The sequence below is a fragment of the Coregonus lavaretus genome (genome assembly GCF_964263955.1).
Source record: "Coregonus lavaretus genome assembly, contig: SUPER_35_unloc_2, whole genome shotgun sequence".
Lineage (NCBI taxonomy): Eukaryota > Metazoa > Chordata > Actinopteri > Salmoniformes > Salmonidae > Coregonus > Coregonus lavaretus.
Window position 1 is genome coordinate 553,913 of NW_028167180.1, and position 19,283 is coordinate 573,195.

Below are 19,283 nucleotides of genomic sequence, written 5' to 3' on the forward strand. Positions count from 1 at the left end.
ATCAAATAAAGTTAACTCTTATTTCAACAACCCAAGTGATACAACAACAACAAGTGATACCTGTTCCTAAGACTGGAATAAAATATCACATCCTGTCAAATGGAGAAGCACTCACCTGCACTCTGTACTAGTAACTATTGATGCAAGGAGCTCTTCAATCAAACTCTTCTTACAGTGTATCAGTTCTCTCTGTCATCCCAATCATGCATTTCTTTTTATAGCTGTGATAATGACGATCCATCCCACACAGTGACGTTGAGGTCTCGACTGAAAGAGAACCTTAAAGTTACTTTCTCTTTCAATTTGGATAAATCTTTACCTTCACGTTCTTCATTACAATGTAATATTTTTTAAGTGATAGTGAGGTATATCAAATCAAATCAAATCCAAAAATTGTATTTGCCACATGCGCCGAATACAACAGGTGTAGACATTACAGTGAAATGCTTACTTACAAGCCCTTAACCACCAATGCAGTTTTTTAAAAGAAAATAGTGTGTAAAGTGTTAAGTAAAACATAGATAAGTAACTACAGCTGTATCTGTAGTTAGTACTCCATCCACCCAGGTCTCTGTCACCAACACTACATCTGTATCTGTTAGTTAGTACTACATCCACCCAGGTCTCTGTTAGTTAGTACTACATCCACCCAGGTACCTGTAGTTAGTACTACATCCACCCAGGTCTCTGTCACCAACACTACAGCTGTACCTGTAGTTAGTACTACATCCACCCAGGTCTCTGTCACCAACACTACAGCTGTACCTGTAGTTAGTACTACATCCACCCAGGTCTCTGTCACCAACACTACATATGTACCTGTAGTTAGTACTACATCCACCCAGGTCTCTGTCATCAACACTACATCTGTACCTGTAGTTAGTACTACATCCACCCAGGTCTCTGTCACCAACACTACATATGTACCTGTAGTTAGTACTACGTCCACCCAGGTCTCTGTCACCAACACTACAGCTGTACCTGTAGTTAGTACTACATCCACCCAGGTCTCTGTCATCAACACTACATCTGTACCTGTAGTTAGTACTACATCCACCCAGGTCTCTGTCACCAACACTACAGCTGTACCTGTAGTTAGTACTACATCCACCCAGGTCTCTGTCACCAACACTACAGCTGTACAAGTAGTTAGTACTACATCCACCCAGGTCTCTGTCACCAACACTACAGCTGTACCTGTAGTTAGTACTACATCCACCCAGGTCTCTGTCACCAACACTACATATGTACCTGTAGTTAGTACTACATCCACCCAGGTCTCTGTCACCAACACTACATATGTACCTGTAGTTAGTACTACGTCCACCCAGGTCTCTGTCACCAACACTACAGCTGTACCTGTAGCTAGTACTACATCCACCCAGGTCTCTGTCACCAACACTACAGCTGTACCTGTAGCTAGTACTACATCCACCCAGGTCTCTGTCACCAACACTACAGCTGTACCTGTAGTTAGTACTACATCCACCCAGGTCTCTGTCACCAACACTACAGCTGTACCTGTAGCTAGTACTACATCCACCCAGGTCTCTGTCACCAACACTACAGCTGTACCTGTAGTTAGTACTACATCCACCCAGGTCTCTGTCACCAACATTACAGCTGTACCTGTAGCTAGTATTACGTCCACCCAGGTCTCTGTCACCAACACTACAGCTGTACCTGTAGATAGTATTACGTCCACCTTTGGCTCTGTCCCTGAATCTAAGGTTTCTGTGTGATGCTTTCTCTCCTATGGAATAGAGTAGAGCTATAGAGTTGTATAATAGTTCATGTAGGTAGATGTCATGTGGAACAGTGGAATCAGTGCAAAGACAGTTGTGTTATTAGACGTAACCGGTATGTATATGTTATTTTGTACTAAAAGACAGGGTGGAAATATGAACTTGTTGTCATAAAACATGTGAAGGGTTTGATTCTTCTTTCTAGTCTCTTAAATCTGTCAAACTGAAGCTATGGAGATAGTGTCACAACTTCTGAGTAACTCTTCACAGTCAGCATAGATAAAGAAAGACCCCTACTGTATACAGTTGAATTCAGAAGTTTACATACACCTTAGCCAAATACAGTTATTATCAAATCCTGACATTTAATCCAAGTAAATATTCCCTGTCTTAGGTCAGTTAGGATCACCACATTATTTTAAGAATGTGAAATGTCAGAATCATAGTAGAGAGAATGATTTATTTCAGCTTTTATTTCCTTCATCATATTCCCATTGGGTCAGAAGTTTACATACACTCAATTAGTATTTGGTAGCATTGCCTTTAAATTGTTTAACTTGGGTCAAACTTTCGGGTAGCCTTCCACAAGCTTCCCACAATAAGTTGGGTGAATTTTGGCCCATTCCTCCTGACAGAGCTGGTGTAACTGAGTCAGGTTTGTAGGCCTCCTTGCTCGCACACGCTTTATCAGTTCTGCCCACACATTTTCTATAGGATTCAGGTCAGGGCTTTGTGATGGCCACTCCAATACCTTGACTTTGTTGTTCTTAAGCCATTTTACCACAACTTTGGAAGTATGCTTGGGGTCAATGTCCATTTGGAAGACCCATTTGCGACCAAGCTTTAACTTCCTGACTGATGTCTTGAGATGTTGCTTCAATATATCCACATACTTTTCCTTCCTCATAATGCCATCTATTTTGTGAAGTGCACCAGTCCCTCCTGCAACAAAGCACCCTCACAGCATGATGCTGCCACCCCCGTGCTTCACGGTTGGGATGGTGTTCTTTGGCTTGCAAGCACCCCCTTTTTCCTCCAAACATAACGATGGTCATTATGGCCAAACAGTTCTATTTTTGTTTCATCAGACCAGAGGACATTTCTCCAAAAAGTACGATCTTTGTCCCCATGTGCAGTTGCAAACCGTAGTCTGGCTTTTTTATGGCGGTTTTGGAGCAGTGGCGTCTTCCTTGCTGAGCGGCCTTTCAGGTTATGTCGATATAGGACTCGTTTTACTGTGGATATAGATACTTTTGTACCTGTTTCCTCCAGCATCTTCACAAGGTCCTTTGCTGTTGTTCTGGGATTTATTTGCACTTTTCTCACCAAAGTACGTTCATCTCTATGAGACAGAACGCGTCTCCTTCCTGAGCGGTATGAACATGGTACCTTCAGGCGTTTGTAAATTGCTCCCAAGGATGAGCCAGACTTGTGGAGGTCTATCAAGTTTTTTTTCTGAGGTCTTGGCTGATTTCTTTTGATTTTCCCATGATGTTAAGCAAAGAGGCACTGAGTTTGAAGGTAGGCCTTGAAATACATCCACAGGTACACCTCCAATTGACTCAAATTATGTCAATTAGCCTATCAGAAGCTTCTAAAGCCATGACATCATTTTCTGAATTTTTCCAAGCTGTTTAAAGGCACACTCAACTTAGTGTATGTAAACTTCTGACCCCACTGGAATTGTGATTCAGTGAATTATACGTGAAATAATCTGTCTGTAAACAATTGTTGGAAAAATGACTTGTGTCATGCACAAAGTAGATGTCCTAACCGACTTGTCAAAACTATAGTTTGTTAACAAGAAATGTGTGGAGTGGTTGAAAAACGAGTTTTAATGACTCCACCTAAGTGTATGTAAACTTCCGACTTCAATTGTATATACAGCCCAAATATTACTACTGGTACACAGGAAGCTACAAACAGGTAATAAGCAGGACTTTTATTAATAAGATACTACAAACAATAGCTGTGTGTAATAGTGTGTATTCGTGTGTGTACGTGCAAGCATGTGTAGTTTACAGATTTATTCAATTGTTTAAGCACAATTTTGGAAACAGGGCCCGGTTTGTCAAAACACTACACACAATTAGCACAACCCTACACCAAAGTAGCACAACACTTCAGATCATTTGCAAAATGGAACACTTTTGTCAAAACGATACACAACTTCATAAAAACAATATTTTGTTACGATACGAAACACACACATTACATATGACTTCAATCTTTTTGAACCAGTTAAACACTGCTGTTACTAACCTAAAACACTTTTAGCAAGTCTAATTCTCAGTGATTAGAGTACTGTAAATGAAGTACACAGAGAAAGTGCAACTATACAAACACTACACAAGACCAATGCTGCAGACTGAGGAAAATATCATTTATATCTCTCCATATACCCAAATCAGTCAACATGTCAACATGGAGAATCACAACAAAACATGTTCCAGTTTTCATGCTACTACAGTAGTGTGCATAACACTGTTAGCTCAGCAAACAACAGACACACATAACATACTGTATCCAGTACAGGTTACAATTACAGTAAATAACAACAACAACAAACATAAAAAATAATCTGAAAAAAACTGACAATATTGCACAGAAAATACTACAGTAAACATACTATACATTAAATCTTTGCCTAGCTGGATCTGGCCAGATAATTTAATCAACATCACAAGCAATATCCTCATTAGCAAGACAACGCGGAAAGAACCGTCTTGAATGTCGAATCCATCCTTGCACAGCTGCGGCGTCGACTTGGTCACAGGCGTCCTCCATGGCCTGAATGAGGGGTACCTGAGCCTGGGGCTGGAGATCGTAAACCTTCCACCGCCATGCAGAGAAAAACTCTTCGATAGGGTTTATAAACGGAGAGTATGGTGGAAGGTATAGTACTGTCAAATGTGGATGTTGTTGAAACCAGTTCTGGACCAAAGCAGTGGAATGACACATTGTCCCAGATGACAGTGTATTGCATCTGGTGCATTTCATTACCTGCTGTGACGATGTGGTGCAATCGGTCCAAAAATGTGAGAATGTGAGGTGTGTTGTAAGGGCCCATTTTGGCATGACGGAGGAGAACCCCATGCTGTGAAATGGCAGCGCAAAGGGTGATGTTACCCCCACGTTGCCCTGGGACATTGATTATAGCCCTGTGGCCAATGATATTTCTGCCTCTCCTTCTTGCTTTTGTGAGGTTGAACTCTGCCTCATCAATATATATGAATTCATGCAGGATTTCCTCAGCATCCATCTGCAAAACTCTCTGAAATACAGTGAAAGACAAGATTGTGTAGTTCAGGATAGGTCTAGTATACAGTCAATGTAAAAAAAAGTCATGTGTGCAGTATGCAACATCACAGTGCTAAAGTGAACAATACAAACCTCCACATACTCATGCCGCAGCCGTTTGACCCTCTCTGAATTCCGCTCAAAAGGCACTCGATAAAGTTGTTTCATTTTAACCTGATGTCTTTTCAGGATGCGTGCCAGTGTTGACTGAGAGACCTGATGGACATTATTGAAAATGGCATGGTCACCGATAATGTTGGCTTGCAGTTCTCTGAGCCTGATAGCATTATTGGCCAAAACCATTTTTATTATCTCTCTCTCTTGTCCTTGTCGTTCCCGACCCTCAATCCTATGTAGAGAATAATACATGTAACTTACTGTACAACGTCACAGGAAGGGGTATCACAAGTGCTGATATGGTTCATACAATAAGCGGCTGATTACTGTAACTGTAGACAGATCTTCTTTTACCTGTTTTCCTGTCGAAATGTCCTTATGACAGATGACACTGTATATCTGCTAAGATTTGGCTGAACTCTCAGTCCAGCCTCCCTCAGCGTCCATCCGTGGTTCACAACATGGTCCACTAGTGTTGCACGAATGTCATTTGATAAGTTTGGTCCTCTTCTTCTTTGTGCACGTTCTCCTCCTGCTTCAGGTCTTCCTCGACCTCTGGCTCGGCCTCTGCCTCTTCCTCTACCTCCTTCTCCTCCTCTGTGTACTCCTCCTCTCACCCTCACTCTTCTTCTAACTCCTTCCATTTTGGTTGAAGGCAGGTGAACCTACCTGCTGCATTTTTATAGTGCTTAAACCTGATTGGTGTGTCTACAATTTAGCAATCGTGTTTGTGCACCTGATGGCTGTGTTTAACAGATTGGCTCATAGGTGTGGTAATTTGACAGTCAGTGCTTTGGAATTGCAAGGAAGTGACATCATGATATAGTTCTGTGTCTGATGTATACATGTGTGTTTAGTGTTTTGCAAATCACTGTGTGTAATGTTTTGCAAATAGTGTGAAGCTGACAATGTGCTTACAGTTGTGCAAATCTAGCCTTGTGTTTTGCTCCTTGAGTGTAAGTTTTTGCTAATTGTGGGAAAAGTTTAATTTTAGTGTGTAAGCAATCGTAAAAAACTGTAACGTCACCATGACAACATACTGTAACACAAACAGTAGCCTACAGTGCACACAACTCCCTCCCTCTCTCTCTCTCTCTCTCTCTCTCTCTCTCTCTCTCTCTCTCTCTCTCTCTCTCTCTCTCTCTCTCTCTCTCTCTCTCTCTCTCTCTCTCTCTCACTCTCTCTCTATGATCACCAGGTCTGCTCCTCTCTCCAGACAACGCTGTCTGCTATCCTCCCAGGTTTTCTTTTCAGTAGAGCGGAAGTATTAATTTGAGTCAAAGTATCTCCATTAGGAGTCAGATTGAAAGGAAATCATACAGTAGAAATTACCATAGGACTCAGTTAGAAAGGTAATCATATAGTAGATATTATCATTAGGAGTCAGTTAGAAAGGTAATCATACAGTAGATATTACCATTAGGAGTCAGTTAGAAAGGTAATCATACAGTAGATATTACCATTAGGAGTCAGTTAGAAAGGTAATCATACAGTAGATATTACCATTAGGAGTCAGTTGGAAAGGTAATCATATAGTAGATATTACCATTAGGAGTCAGTTAGAAAGGTAATCATACAGTAGATATTACCATTAGGAGTCAGTTAGAAAGGTAATCATACAGTATATATTATCATTAGGAGTCAGTTAGAAAGGTAATCATACAGTAGATATTACCATTAGGAGTCAGTTAGAAAGGTAATCATACAGTAGATATTACCATTAGGAGCCAGTTAGAAAGGTAATCATACACGTGTGTGTGTGTGTGTGTGTGTGTGTGTGTGTGTGTGTGTGTGTGTGTGTGTGTGTGTGTGTGTGTGTGTGTGTGTGTGTGTGTGTGTGTGTGTGTGTGTGTGTGTGTGTGTGTGTGTTCTCACATCAGTGTGTATCTCCTCAGGACCTGAGGATTCAGGGAGAAGACTCTACAGGATGGGTGCTGTGAGCTTTGGGATGCTTTGTGTTCTACAAGTCACTCTCAACATCTCCCTGAGACTAGTCTGTGAGTGTATTGTTATCTAATCATTACACTATATCAGACTTTCACAACAAGGTCCTGAATTCAGATGTTATCTGTGTACAGTAGCTAGGTTCCTCCTCTTTTACAGACCAGTTACAACAACCTGACTGAAAAGAGAGGCCATCTTCAGGCAAAGCTTTTTGTGATAGGTGAGATATAACCGTGATTAACTGGAAGTAAAATCAACAGTAATTATATAACAATGGGTTTGTGAGTATAGAGATACTAGCTACGTTTCTCAATGTGTTCACCTTTGCTCTTCAACAGAGCAGCATTGTCAAGAGGAATGGAGAAACTGATTCCAATTTCTACTTCCTCTCCACCGAGAGAAAAACCTGGGCTTCCACCATCCTTCCACCATTTTAAAGTAGTCAAAGTAGTCAACTGGGTGGGTTTTCCTATGGGTTGTAGCCTCCATGGCGTTGCCCGTACTGTCACAGACACTATAATGGGACAGATATAAAGAGGAGTCCTCTATCTATCTCTATGGGTCAAAGTCACAGTAATAGAAGGAAGAAACTGAGCTTGTAGAAAACAGCCAGTAGGGGGAGACAAACACTTATAAAAGTAGGTATTATACCCAACAGGAGGGACTTTTCTGACTAGCATCTCATTGACAAGCAGATTATAGACAAAACCTAAAACTGACCCTTATCTTAACCCTAACTTTCACCTAATTTTAACCAACTCAGAAACTGAACTGATTATAAATGTATAATTGAAGTTTAAAATGAAGCCTTTTTCTTTATAGATGTCCTGTTTACTTGTGGTGACCTTATATCCATGGATGAAAAGTGGTCTGTGTTTTTAGGACAGATGCAGTGCATAAGGCCTACATAGATTGTGAATAATGACATTAAGTGTACGTCTCAAATGGCACCCTATTCCCTGTATAGTGCACTACTTTTGACCAGGGAACATCACTATTTAGGAAGTAGGGTGTCATTTGGGACACAGTGTTTAGCGAAGTTATTGCTGGAGCACTTATTTTTTTGTAATTTCAGTTGATTTCAGCATGCGTTGCTGTGCCAACTCATATTTAGCCATACCACTGACTTCCTTTAATAACAGCTTCCTGTCAGCCTGTCTGTCAGTGGTTGCTGGTTATTAGCAGACCTGGGCCACGTATTCATTAGGGCACACCATAGCAAAATGTTTTACAACTGCAAATGAAAACACGTTATTCGTATGGGACAGGTACAGTTAGTTCCTCCCTGTTTCAGTTTGCTTTCTTCCATTTGGTGCCTAATGAATATGACCCAAATACTTTAGCTGTGCTTGGTTTAGCTTGCCTGGCTTAATGGAACAAATAGAATAGTCCCAAACGCTCAAAGTATTTGACAGATTTCCAATAGTTTTTAAACCCAGGTCTGGTTATTCCTTATTTTGTAAAGGATCCAGATACATTATTAGCACTACACTAGCACTACACAGCTGATTCAAATCATCAAAGCTTGATGATGAGTTGGTTATTTGAATCAGCTGTGCAGTGCTAGGGCAAAAACCAAAACGTGCACCCAGGACTGAGTTTGGGAAACCCTGCTTTAACGCAACATAGCTATAGTCAGTAAACATTGTTGAACATGACTGAGGGCATATATGCCAAGCCAGATATGATCAATACATTTGACAGAGGTGAGATGGAGGAAAGGATTGTGGATATCTACATCAGTGCAGACACACATGCCAGTTACAACACCCTTACTGAGGAAAGAGACCAACTACAGACCAGCTAAGAACACCTGACTGAAGGGAGAGACCAGCTACAGACCAGTTACAACAACCTATCTGAAGAGAGAGACCAGCTACATACCAGTTAAAACAACCTGACTGACTAGAGAGACCAGTTACAGACCAGTTACAACACCCCAACTAAAGAGAGAGACCAGCTACAGACCAGTTACAACACCCTGACTGAAGAGAGACACCAGCAACAGAGGGAGAGAGATGATTTTGAAGGCTGGTACTACATCTCGACCAAGACTAAAAACAGGAAAGACAGCAGATAGGACTGTATATACAGTGGAAGGGCCTTGAGGCCTCATTTATCAATACTACTTAACCCATCAGAGTTTAAGCCCTGGGGGGGGGGGCTTACTGCTATTAGCCCATACAAACGTATTGAATAACAGATTAACTTCATGGAACAACAGAAAGTCCCAAAAAATTGCAGAAGGAAGTTTGTTCTGAAGTGTCTCTTCTATCTGAGAGATATAAGAAAGATCCGGAAATATATATATATTTTTTTAACATGTATTTAACCCCATATTCTTGGCAATAAGAACGGAATTTAGAATGTTTGTATGCATAGAAAAGTGGGATTTATCAAACAATCCCACCAGCTTCATACGCACACAAGTAGGAGATTACCTTTGATGAATACCAATTGTTCTCAGCCTCAGTGCTCGTGCAGGACCTTGACTATTTGGATTACAAAACGCCCCTAATTAATCATATATGGTCAAAATCATTCCTTTAAATGCCATACCATGAAATAGCATACAAAGGCACAATCAAAAGAAGCTTAGAATTGTATTTCTTTCGAGACTAATTATAATAATCCAGACTGCAATACAGTGCTAGTTTCAGAGATTGAGTACAGCCAAAAGGTTTTATTTGGCTCGCTCAGTTGTCGTTTGACCAGTAAAAATAAAAACATAGCTACAAAGAGAGGACCATTAGGACAATTCAAGTTGCTCTAGCAACGGCAAATTTACATCAAATGAGTAGGCAACACTCACCAATAAGCCATCCATTCACAACAGCGCCCCCTGTAGGCGTATAGGCCAACATTGCTGTTCTAGAGAATGAACTAGTCGTGCGTTCCAACAGGCTACCTTGTCACCACATTCAGCAGTGTTTTCTGTGCATCACATAACGTATCACCTGCACATTAAGAGTTGAATCCTTTTCTGTTCACGTAGTTGAACTCGTTTTGGGATGGTGACGGGGATGTTGGTGCCATCTATTGCTCTGTTCATATCTTGGGATATGATATTTGTGAGTCTGTAACTTTAATACACATATAAGTGAATTTGTCCCAATACTTTTGGTCCCCTAAAATGGGGGGACTATGTACAAAAACTGCTGTCAATTCTAAACGGTTCACCCAATATGGACGAGAAAACCCTAAAATTAAAGCTGAAAGTCTGCACTTTAACCTCATGGTCATTGTATCATTTCAAGTCAAAAGTGCTGGAGTGCAGAGCCAAAACAACCACAAATCTGTCCCAATGCTTTCAAAGCTCACTGTAAATATACATTTACATTTTAGTCATTTAGCAGACGCTCTTATCCAGAGCGACTTACAGTTAGTGAGTGCATACATTTTTATTTTTTATACTGGAATCGAACCCACAACCCTGGCGTTGCAAATGCCATGCTCTACCAACTGAGCTACATCCATGTATCTTTCTCAACAACAGGAGTTGATCTTCAATCTCAACAAGAGGGTCTGGATTGGTCTGACTGACAGAGAGACAGAGGGGACCTGGAAATGGGTGGATGGAACAAGGCTACAATTTTCAATTCATTCAACAATTGTATATACAGATTGACTGTCATTGAAACCAGGAGTCAACAAAGTTGAATTTAAGCTGAAACATGTCTGTATATTATTTAGAATTGGGATGTTTTAACTGTGATGTCTGACCGTTTTTAACCCTGTAGGTACTGGTATTAACCATGATATCTGACTGTTTTTAACCCTGTAGGTGCTGGTATTCACCATAAAATCTGACTGTTTTTAACCCTGTAGGTACTGGTATTCACCATAATATCTGATGGTGTTTAACCCTGTAGGTACTGGTATTCACCATAATATCTGACTGTTTTTAACCCTGTAGGTGCTGGTATTAACCACGATATCTGACTGTTTTTAACCCTGTAGGTGCTGGTATTCACCATAATATCTGACTGTTTTTAACCCTGTAGGTACTGGTATTAACCATGATATCTGACAGTTTTTAACCCTGGAGGTACTGGTATTAACCATGATATCTGACTGTTTTTAACCCTGTAGGTACTGGTATAAACCACAGCCTGATAATGGTGGTGACCAAGCAGAAAATGGTGAGGAGAACTGTGTTGAGATAGGTGAAGATCATAGTCCTCTAAAGGCATGTAATGACTTGTCATGTGACAGGAAACTCATTATGAGAAAGTGGTTTAACATCTCCATGACAACATACTGTAACACATACAGCAGCCATCAGTGCACACAACTTCCTCCTTCATTCTCTCACACGCACACACTGTAGGATGAGATTCAGTCTGTTGCGCAGAAGATCCGCGCTATAGTGGAATTGAAAGGCAATTTTCCCGTCTTTGCGGAGACTGCATTCATGGTAAAGTCTGCATATGTCAGCTTAATTGAAAATTAACTTTACATTTCAATAGCACTATAGCGCAGATCTTCTCCTCTACATATTTAATCTAGGTCTCACTGTCAGAGTGAGCCACAGCAGAGGAAGAAGAAAATGAAGGTAATGATGGAGAGAGAGAACATAAAGAGAAAAAAATTATAGTTATGTTAAGATTTAGAGGACAGTATGTATAGTTGAAGTGGGAAGTTTACATACACCTTAGCCAAATACATTTAAACTCAGTTTTTCACAATTCCTGACATTTAATCCTAGTAAAAATTCCCTGTCTTTGGTCAGTTAGGATCACCACTTTATTTTAAGAATGTGAAATGTCAGAATAATAGTAGAGAGAATGATTTATTTCAGCTTTTATTTCTTTCATCACATTCCCAGTGGGTCAGCAGTTTACATACACTCAATTGGTATTTGGTAGCATTGCCTTTAAATTGTTTAACTTGGGTCAAACGTTTCGGGTAGCCTTCCACAAGCTTCCCACAATAAGTTGGGTGAATTTTGGCCCATTCCTCCTGACAGAGCTGATATAACTGAGTCAGGTTTGTAGGCCTCCTTGCTCGCACACACTTTTTCAGTTCTGCCCACAAATGTTCTATAGGATTGAGGCTTTGTGATGGCAACTCCAATACCTTGACTTTGTTGTCCTTAAGCCATTTTGCCACAACTTTGGAAGTATGCTTGGGGTCAATGTTCATTTGGAAGACCATTTGCGACCAAGCTTTAACTTCCTGACTGATTCAATATATCCACATTGCTTCAATATATCCACATTCATTTCCTTCCTCATGATGCCATCTATTTTGTGAAGTGTACCAGTCCCTCCTGCAGCAAAGCACCCCCACAGCATGATGCTGCCACCCCTGTGCTTCATGGTTGGGATGGTGTTCTTCGGCTTGCAAGCGTCCCCCCAAACATAACAATGGTCATTATGGCCAAACAGTTCTATTTTTGTTTCATTCATTCATTCTTCATTCTGAAGTGTCTGTTCTATATCGGAGAGATATAAGAAAGATCAGGAAATATTTATTATTTATTTTTACATGTTCAGTGCATTCGGAAAGTATTCAGACCCCTTCACTTTTTCCACATTTTGTTAAGTTACTGCCTTATTCTAAAATTGATTAAATAGTATATTTGTTTCATCAATCTACATACAATACCCCATAATGACAAAGCAAAAACTGGTTTTTAGAAATCTTTGCAAATGTATTAAAAATAAAAAACAGAAATACCTTATTTACATAAACAGTAAGACCCTTTGCTATGAGACTTGAAATTGAGCTCAGATGCATCCTGTTTCCATTGATCATCCTTGAGATGTATCTACAACTTGATCGGAGTCCACCAGTGGTAAACTCAGCTGATTGGACATGATTTGGAAAGGCACACACCTGTCTATATAAGGTCCCACAGTTGAGAGTTCATGTCAGTGCAAAGACTAAGCCGTGAGCTCGAAGGAATTGTCTGTAGAAATCCGAGATAGGATTGTGTCGAGGCATAGATCTGGGGAAGGAAAAGATGAAAGTAGAAAAGTGAAGAGAGACCTTTGATGAAAACCTGCTCCATAGCGCTCAGGACCTTAGACTGGGGCAAAGGTTCACATTTCAACAGGACAATGACCCTAAGCACACAGCCAAGACAACGCAGGAGTGGTTTCGGGACAAGTCTTTGAATGTCCTTGAGTGGCCCATACAGAGCCCGAACTTGAACCCGATCGAACATCTCTGGAGAGACCTGAAAATAGCTGTGCAGCGACGCTCCCCAACCAACCTGACAGAGCTTGAGAGGGTCTGCAGAGAAGATTGGGAGAAACTCCCCAAATACAGGTGTGCCAAGCTTGTAGCGTCATACCCAAGAAGACTTGAGGTTGAAATAACTGCCAAAGGTGCTTCAACAAAGTACTGAGTAAAGGGTCTGAATACTTATGTAAATGTAATATTTCCGTTTTTTTATTTTTATAAATGTGCAAACATTTCTAAAAATCTGTTTTCGCTTTGTCATAATGGGGTATTGTGTGTAGATTGATGAGGAAAAACCATTTAATCAATTTTGGAATAAGGCTGTAATGTAACATAATGTGGAAAAAGTCAAGGGTCTGAATACTTTCCGAATGCACTGTATATTCATATAGATCACTCAATAGCCATTGTCAATGTTTAGATTTATAGTTCACTATGTAGCATTGCATGCAGGCTGTACATCAATATATCTGTCTCTTTATCTATCTCTCTCATTCTCTTTATCAGGTAGGCTAGTAGTGTGGTTGATGGTTGGATACAGTACTGAATGGTTAAGTGATGATGGCTAGTAGTTATCATGTTGATGGTCATGCTGAATGATTAAGTGCTTCCATCTAGAGCAGGAGAGAAAATAAATACTAATAATTGTTCTATAAAGATTTAGAAAACATGTACACGTAATGTAAAATGTTATTTATTTAAGTAAACATGTTAAACATGTTTTCATATTAAATTATTAACATATATCGCTTTTATACTTACAAGAATAACAAATGGACATGTTAATAAAACAGCAACAATGTCATTTAATGAGGTCTACCAGCCTGAATGTGATTAGATACTGATAACAGTGTGACCTGCAGTTGGACACAGACAGAGGGCAGAACAGTACTGAGAGGACACACACACACTGCATGCCACATGCAGGCATGCACAAACACACACACATACACACACACACACGTAAAGTTCCCCTTTTAAACATCTGATAAAGATGCAGATATAGATTTCCTCCACCACTTCTGAATAACTCCTCACACTGATGTCACACAGAGACAGCATACATAGAAAAACAGGTCCTTATATGGCCATCGATGGCTGGTCACAGAGTACAAGCCATAACGTGACCTCCTTATGAAGGCTGGGATGTCAAAGCCTCAGTAATGCTCTAAGATCTATGTCCAATTTTTTATCTGCTAAAATAGATGATCACTTCAATTATATCTTAAATCATTTAAAACGGATGGGAAACAACCATGATTAGATTAGAAACTAAGGCTGGTGCAAGTCACGTGGTGGCCAGTGTTGTGTTGATTTGACAGTTTCCCCTTCACTGTGGTTGACTGACAAAGATATTCACTACCATAAGTCACACAGAGGCAGTACAGTCCAGGGAGAAGAAAGGTACAGACGTACATTAGAGCTGAGGTTAGAAGTAGAAGTTACTGTATTTGACAACAAGTGTGTTAAGATGTCAGAGAGAGTCTATGAAAACTCAGACAGATTTGAAGATGACGAGCCTGATGCAATGAAGAACACAGACATTGATGGCCAATTATATGCCAACATAAGAGCCTTCAAGCCTAGTCCAAGAGATGGAGTTGTTGCTTCAGGTAAGATTGCACGCACACACACACACACACACACACACACAAATTAAACACACACATTACAGGTGAGATTATCCTATAGTACTATAGCTTTGTTTGTCCCAATCCTGGATGATACAGTAAAACATATTACCAAAGTTCTTACTTTAATAATTTGTGATTCAGTACATGTTCAGTGGTGGAAGAGACCCTCTGGAGTTGCTGCAGTGTGTCTGGGGCTGCTGTGTGTTCTCCTACTGGCTGGGATCATAGGCCTGTCTGTCTACTGTAAGTTTAGTATGTTGTCAATGAGACTTAAGTAGCTTACTTAATCATACTTAATCATTAATGGTGTGGTAGTTACATGTTTGATTAACTTTACCCTTTTACAGGTGGAGTCATTGGTCATCGCGACTCAAAAGAGAGAGACCAGCTACAGGCCAGTTACAACACCCTGACTGAAGAGAGAGACCAGCTACAGACCAGTTACAACACCCTGACTGAAGAGAGAGACCAGCTACAGACCAGTTACAACAACCTGACTGAAGAGAGAGACAAGCTACAGACTGAGAGAGAGATTCTTAACAGGAGGCTTACCAATCTCAGTGAGTACACCTACAGTAATACATTATCATTAATCCCACACACTTTATAGTGTGTCTGTATTCTTTCATTAAGTGTTTAGTTTGATAAGTTGAAGGAAATTCATGTTTTTGATCTTGTAGAACAAACCTGTCCTGAAGGCTGGCAGAAGTTTGAATCCAGTTGGTACTTCCTGTCTACCAAGACTAACACCTGGAAGGAGAGCAGAGAGGACTGTCTGGAGAGAGGAGCAGACCTGGTGATCATAAACAGTGATAAGGAACAGGTGAGAAAGAGAGAGAGAGAGAGAGAGAGAGAGAGAGAGAGAGAGAGAGAGAGAGAGAGAGAGAGAGAGAGAGAGAGAGAGAGAGAGAGAGAGAGAGAGAGAGAGAGAGAGAGAGAGAGAGAGAGAGAGAGAGAGAGAGAGAGAGAGAGAGAGAGAGAGAGAGAGAGAGAGAGAGAGAGAGAGAGAGAGAGAGAGAGAGAGAGAGAGAGAGAGAGAGAGAGAGAGAATATGGGTGTACAAGGGGTAGATATAATCAAACATGTAAATATATACAGTACCAGTCAAAAGTTTGGACACACCTACTCATTCCAGGGTTTTCTTTATTTTGTACTATTTTCTCAATTGTAGTATAATAGTGAAGACATCACACTATGAAATAACACATATGGAATCATGTGGTAACCAAAAAAGTGTTAAACAAATTCAAATATATGTTATATTTGAGATTCTTCAAATAGCCATCCTTTGCCTTGATGACAGCTTTGCACACTCTTGGTATCCTCTCAGTCAGCTTCACCTGGAATGCTTTTCCAACAGTCTTGAAGGAGTTACCACATATACTGAGCACTTGTTGGCTGCTTTTCCTTCACTCTGCGGTCCGAGTCAACCCAAACCATCTCAATTGGGTTGCGGTCTGGGGATTTTGGAGGCCAGGTCATCTTATGCAGCACTCCATCACTCTCCTTCTTGGTAAAATAGCCCTTACACAGCCTGAAGGTGTGTGGGTCATTGTCCTGTTGATAAACAAATGATAGTCCCACTAATCCCAAACCAGATGGGGTGGCGTATCGCTGCAGAATGTTGTGGTAGCCATGCTGGTTAAGTGTGCCTTGAATTCTAAATAAATCACAGAGAGTGTCACCAGCAAAGCACCCCGCCACACCATAACACCTCCTCATCCGTGCTTTACGGTGGGAGCAACACATGTGGAGATCATCCGTTCACCCACACCACGTCTCACAAAGACACGGTGGTTGGAACCAAAAATCTCCAAATTGTACTCCAGACCAAAGGACTTATTTCCACCGGTCTAATATCCATTGCTTGTGTTTCTTGACCCAAGCAGGTCTCTTCTTCTTATTGGTGTCCTTTAGTAGTGGTTTCTTTGCAGCAATTCGACCATGAAGGCCTGATTCACAGTCCCCATCTGAACAGTTGATGTTGAGATGTGTCTGTGACTTGAACTCTGTGGAGCATTTATTTGTGCTGCATTTTCTGAGGATGGTAACTCTAATGAAGTTATCCTCTGCAGCAGAGGTAAATCTGGATCTTCCTTCCCTGTGGCGGTCCTCATGAGAGCCAGTTTCAACATAGCGCTTGATGGTTTTTGCGATTGAACTTGAAGAAACTTTCAAAGTTCTTGAAATGTTCTGTATTGTCTGACCTTCATGTGTTAAAGTAATGATGGACTGTAGCTTCTCTTTGATTATTTGAGCTGTTCTTGCCATAATATGTCAAGAACAGATACTGGTATAAAACCTTGTCACAACACAACTGACTGGCTCAAACGCATTAAGAAGGAATGAAATTTCACAAATTAACTTTTAACAAGGCGCAGCCGTTAATTGAAATGCATTCCAGGTGCCTACCTCATGAAGCTGGTTGAGAGAATGCCAACAGTGTGCAAAGGTGTCATCAAGGCAAATGGTGGCTATTTGAAAAATCTCAAATATAACATATATTTTGATTTGTTTAACACTTTTTGATTATTACATGATTCCATATTTGTTATTTCATAGTTCTGATGTATTCACTATTATTCCACAATGTAAACAAATAGTAAAAATAAAGAAGAAGCCTTGAATGAGTAGGTGTTCTAAAACTTTTGGCTGGTAGTGTATATATATTTATCTTTCTCAACAACAGACATTTCTGTACAACCTCCAGAAGAGTGTCTGGATTGGTCTGACTGACTCTGTTAATGAGGGGACCTGGAAATGGTTGGACGGCACATCACTGACCACAGGGTAAGAGATGATAACTAATCTGTGAATAAAGCTCCATTCAACATTTTTCTATACAGGTTACTGTCATTGATGATAGCAGTCAACAAAGTTAACTTTAAGATGAAACATGCCTGTATATTATTTAGGATGGTGATGTTCTATCCATGATATCTAACTGTTTTTAACCCTGTAGGGACTGGTATTAACCATGATATCTGTCTGTTTTTAACCCTGTAGGGACAGGTATTAACCACAATGTCTTCTAACTCTGATGTCTGACTGTTGTTTACCCTGTAGGTACTGGTATTAACCATGATATTTGTTTGAATTTAACCCTGTAGGTACTGGTATTAACCATGATATCTGACTGTATTTAACCCTGTAGGTACTGGTATTAACCATGATATCTGACGGTATTTAACCCTGTAGGTACTGGTATTAACCATGATATCTGATGAAATTTAACCCTGTAGGTACTGGTATTAACCATGATATCTGACTGTATTTAACCCTGTAGGTACTGGTATTAACCATGATATCTGACTGTATTTAACCCTGTAGGTACTGGTATTAACCATGATATCTGACTGTTTTTAACCATGTAGGTACTGGTATTAACCATGATATCTGACTGTTTTTAACCCCTGTAGGATACTGGTATTAACCATTGTATCTGCATGTTTTTAACCATGTAGGTACTGGTATTAACCATTATATCTGACTGTTTTTAACCCTGTAGGTACTGGTATTAACCATGATATCTGACTGTTTTTAACCCTGTAGGTACTGGTATTAACCATGATATCTGACTGTTTTTAACCCTGTAGGTACTGGTATTAACCATTGTATCTGACTGTTTTTAACCATGTAGGTACTGGTATTAACCATGATATCTGATGGTATTTAACCCTGTAGGTACTGGTATTAACCATGATATCTGACTGTTTTTAACCCTGTAGGTACTGGTATTAACCATGATATCTGACTGTTTTTAACCCTGTACGTACTGGTATTAACCATGATATCTGACTGTTTTTAACCCTGTTGGTACTGGTATTAACCATGATATCTGACTGTTTTTAACCCTGTAGGTACTGGTATTAACCATGATATCTGACTGTTTTTAACCCTGTAGGTACTGGAATGACCAACAGCCTGATAATGCAGGTCCTACTGGGGGTGAGGACTGTGTTGAGATACACAAAGAATGGCGTCCTCTAAAGGCATGGAATGACATGCCATGTGACAGCAAACTCAACTGGATTTGTGAGAAAAGGGTTTAACATCACCATGACAACATACTGTAACAACACAGTAGCCTACAGTGCACACAACTTCCTCTCTCTCTCTCTATCTCTCTCTCTCTCTCTCTCTCTCTCTGTCTCTCTCTCTCTCTCTCTCTCTCTCTCTCTCTCTATCTCTCTCTCTCTCTCTCTCTCTCTCTCTCTCTCTCTCTGTCTCTCTCTCTCTCTCTCTCTCTAACCTACAAACACACGTATTGTTATATTTGTTTGTAGTAGCATATTAATAAAAGTCCTACTTATTTCCTGTTTGTAGCTTCCTGTGTACCAGTAGTTATGTTTCA

General features: G+C 40.3%; 2 protein-coding genes across 2 annotated transcripts in view; one reads left to right on the forward strand and one right to left on the reverse strand.

Moving 5' to 3' along the window:
• The window catches only part of LOC311110201 (uncharacterized protein), a gene marked incomplete at both ends in the record, with an annotated part of 397,005 nt that overhangs the window by 310,376 nt on the left and 67,346 nt on the right, over positions 1–19,283 (reverse strand). The gene's annotated exons all lie outside the window — the stretch shown is intronic.
• On the forward strand, positions 14,824–18,981 carry LOC311110184 (CD209 antigen-like protein C; the record flags this gene model as incomplete). Its single annotated transcript, XM_084188737.1, has 6 exons — positions 14,824–14,908; positions 15,071–15,172; positions 15,277–15,489; positions 15,610–15,752; positions 17,619–17,719; positions 18,834–18,981. The coding sequence occupies 6 exons, from the start codon at positions 14,824–14,826 to the stop codon at positions 18,979–18,981; spliced, it is 792 nt and encodes a 263-aa protein (XP_084044863.1).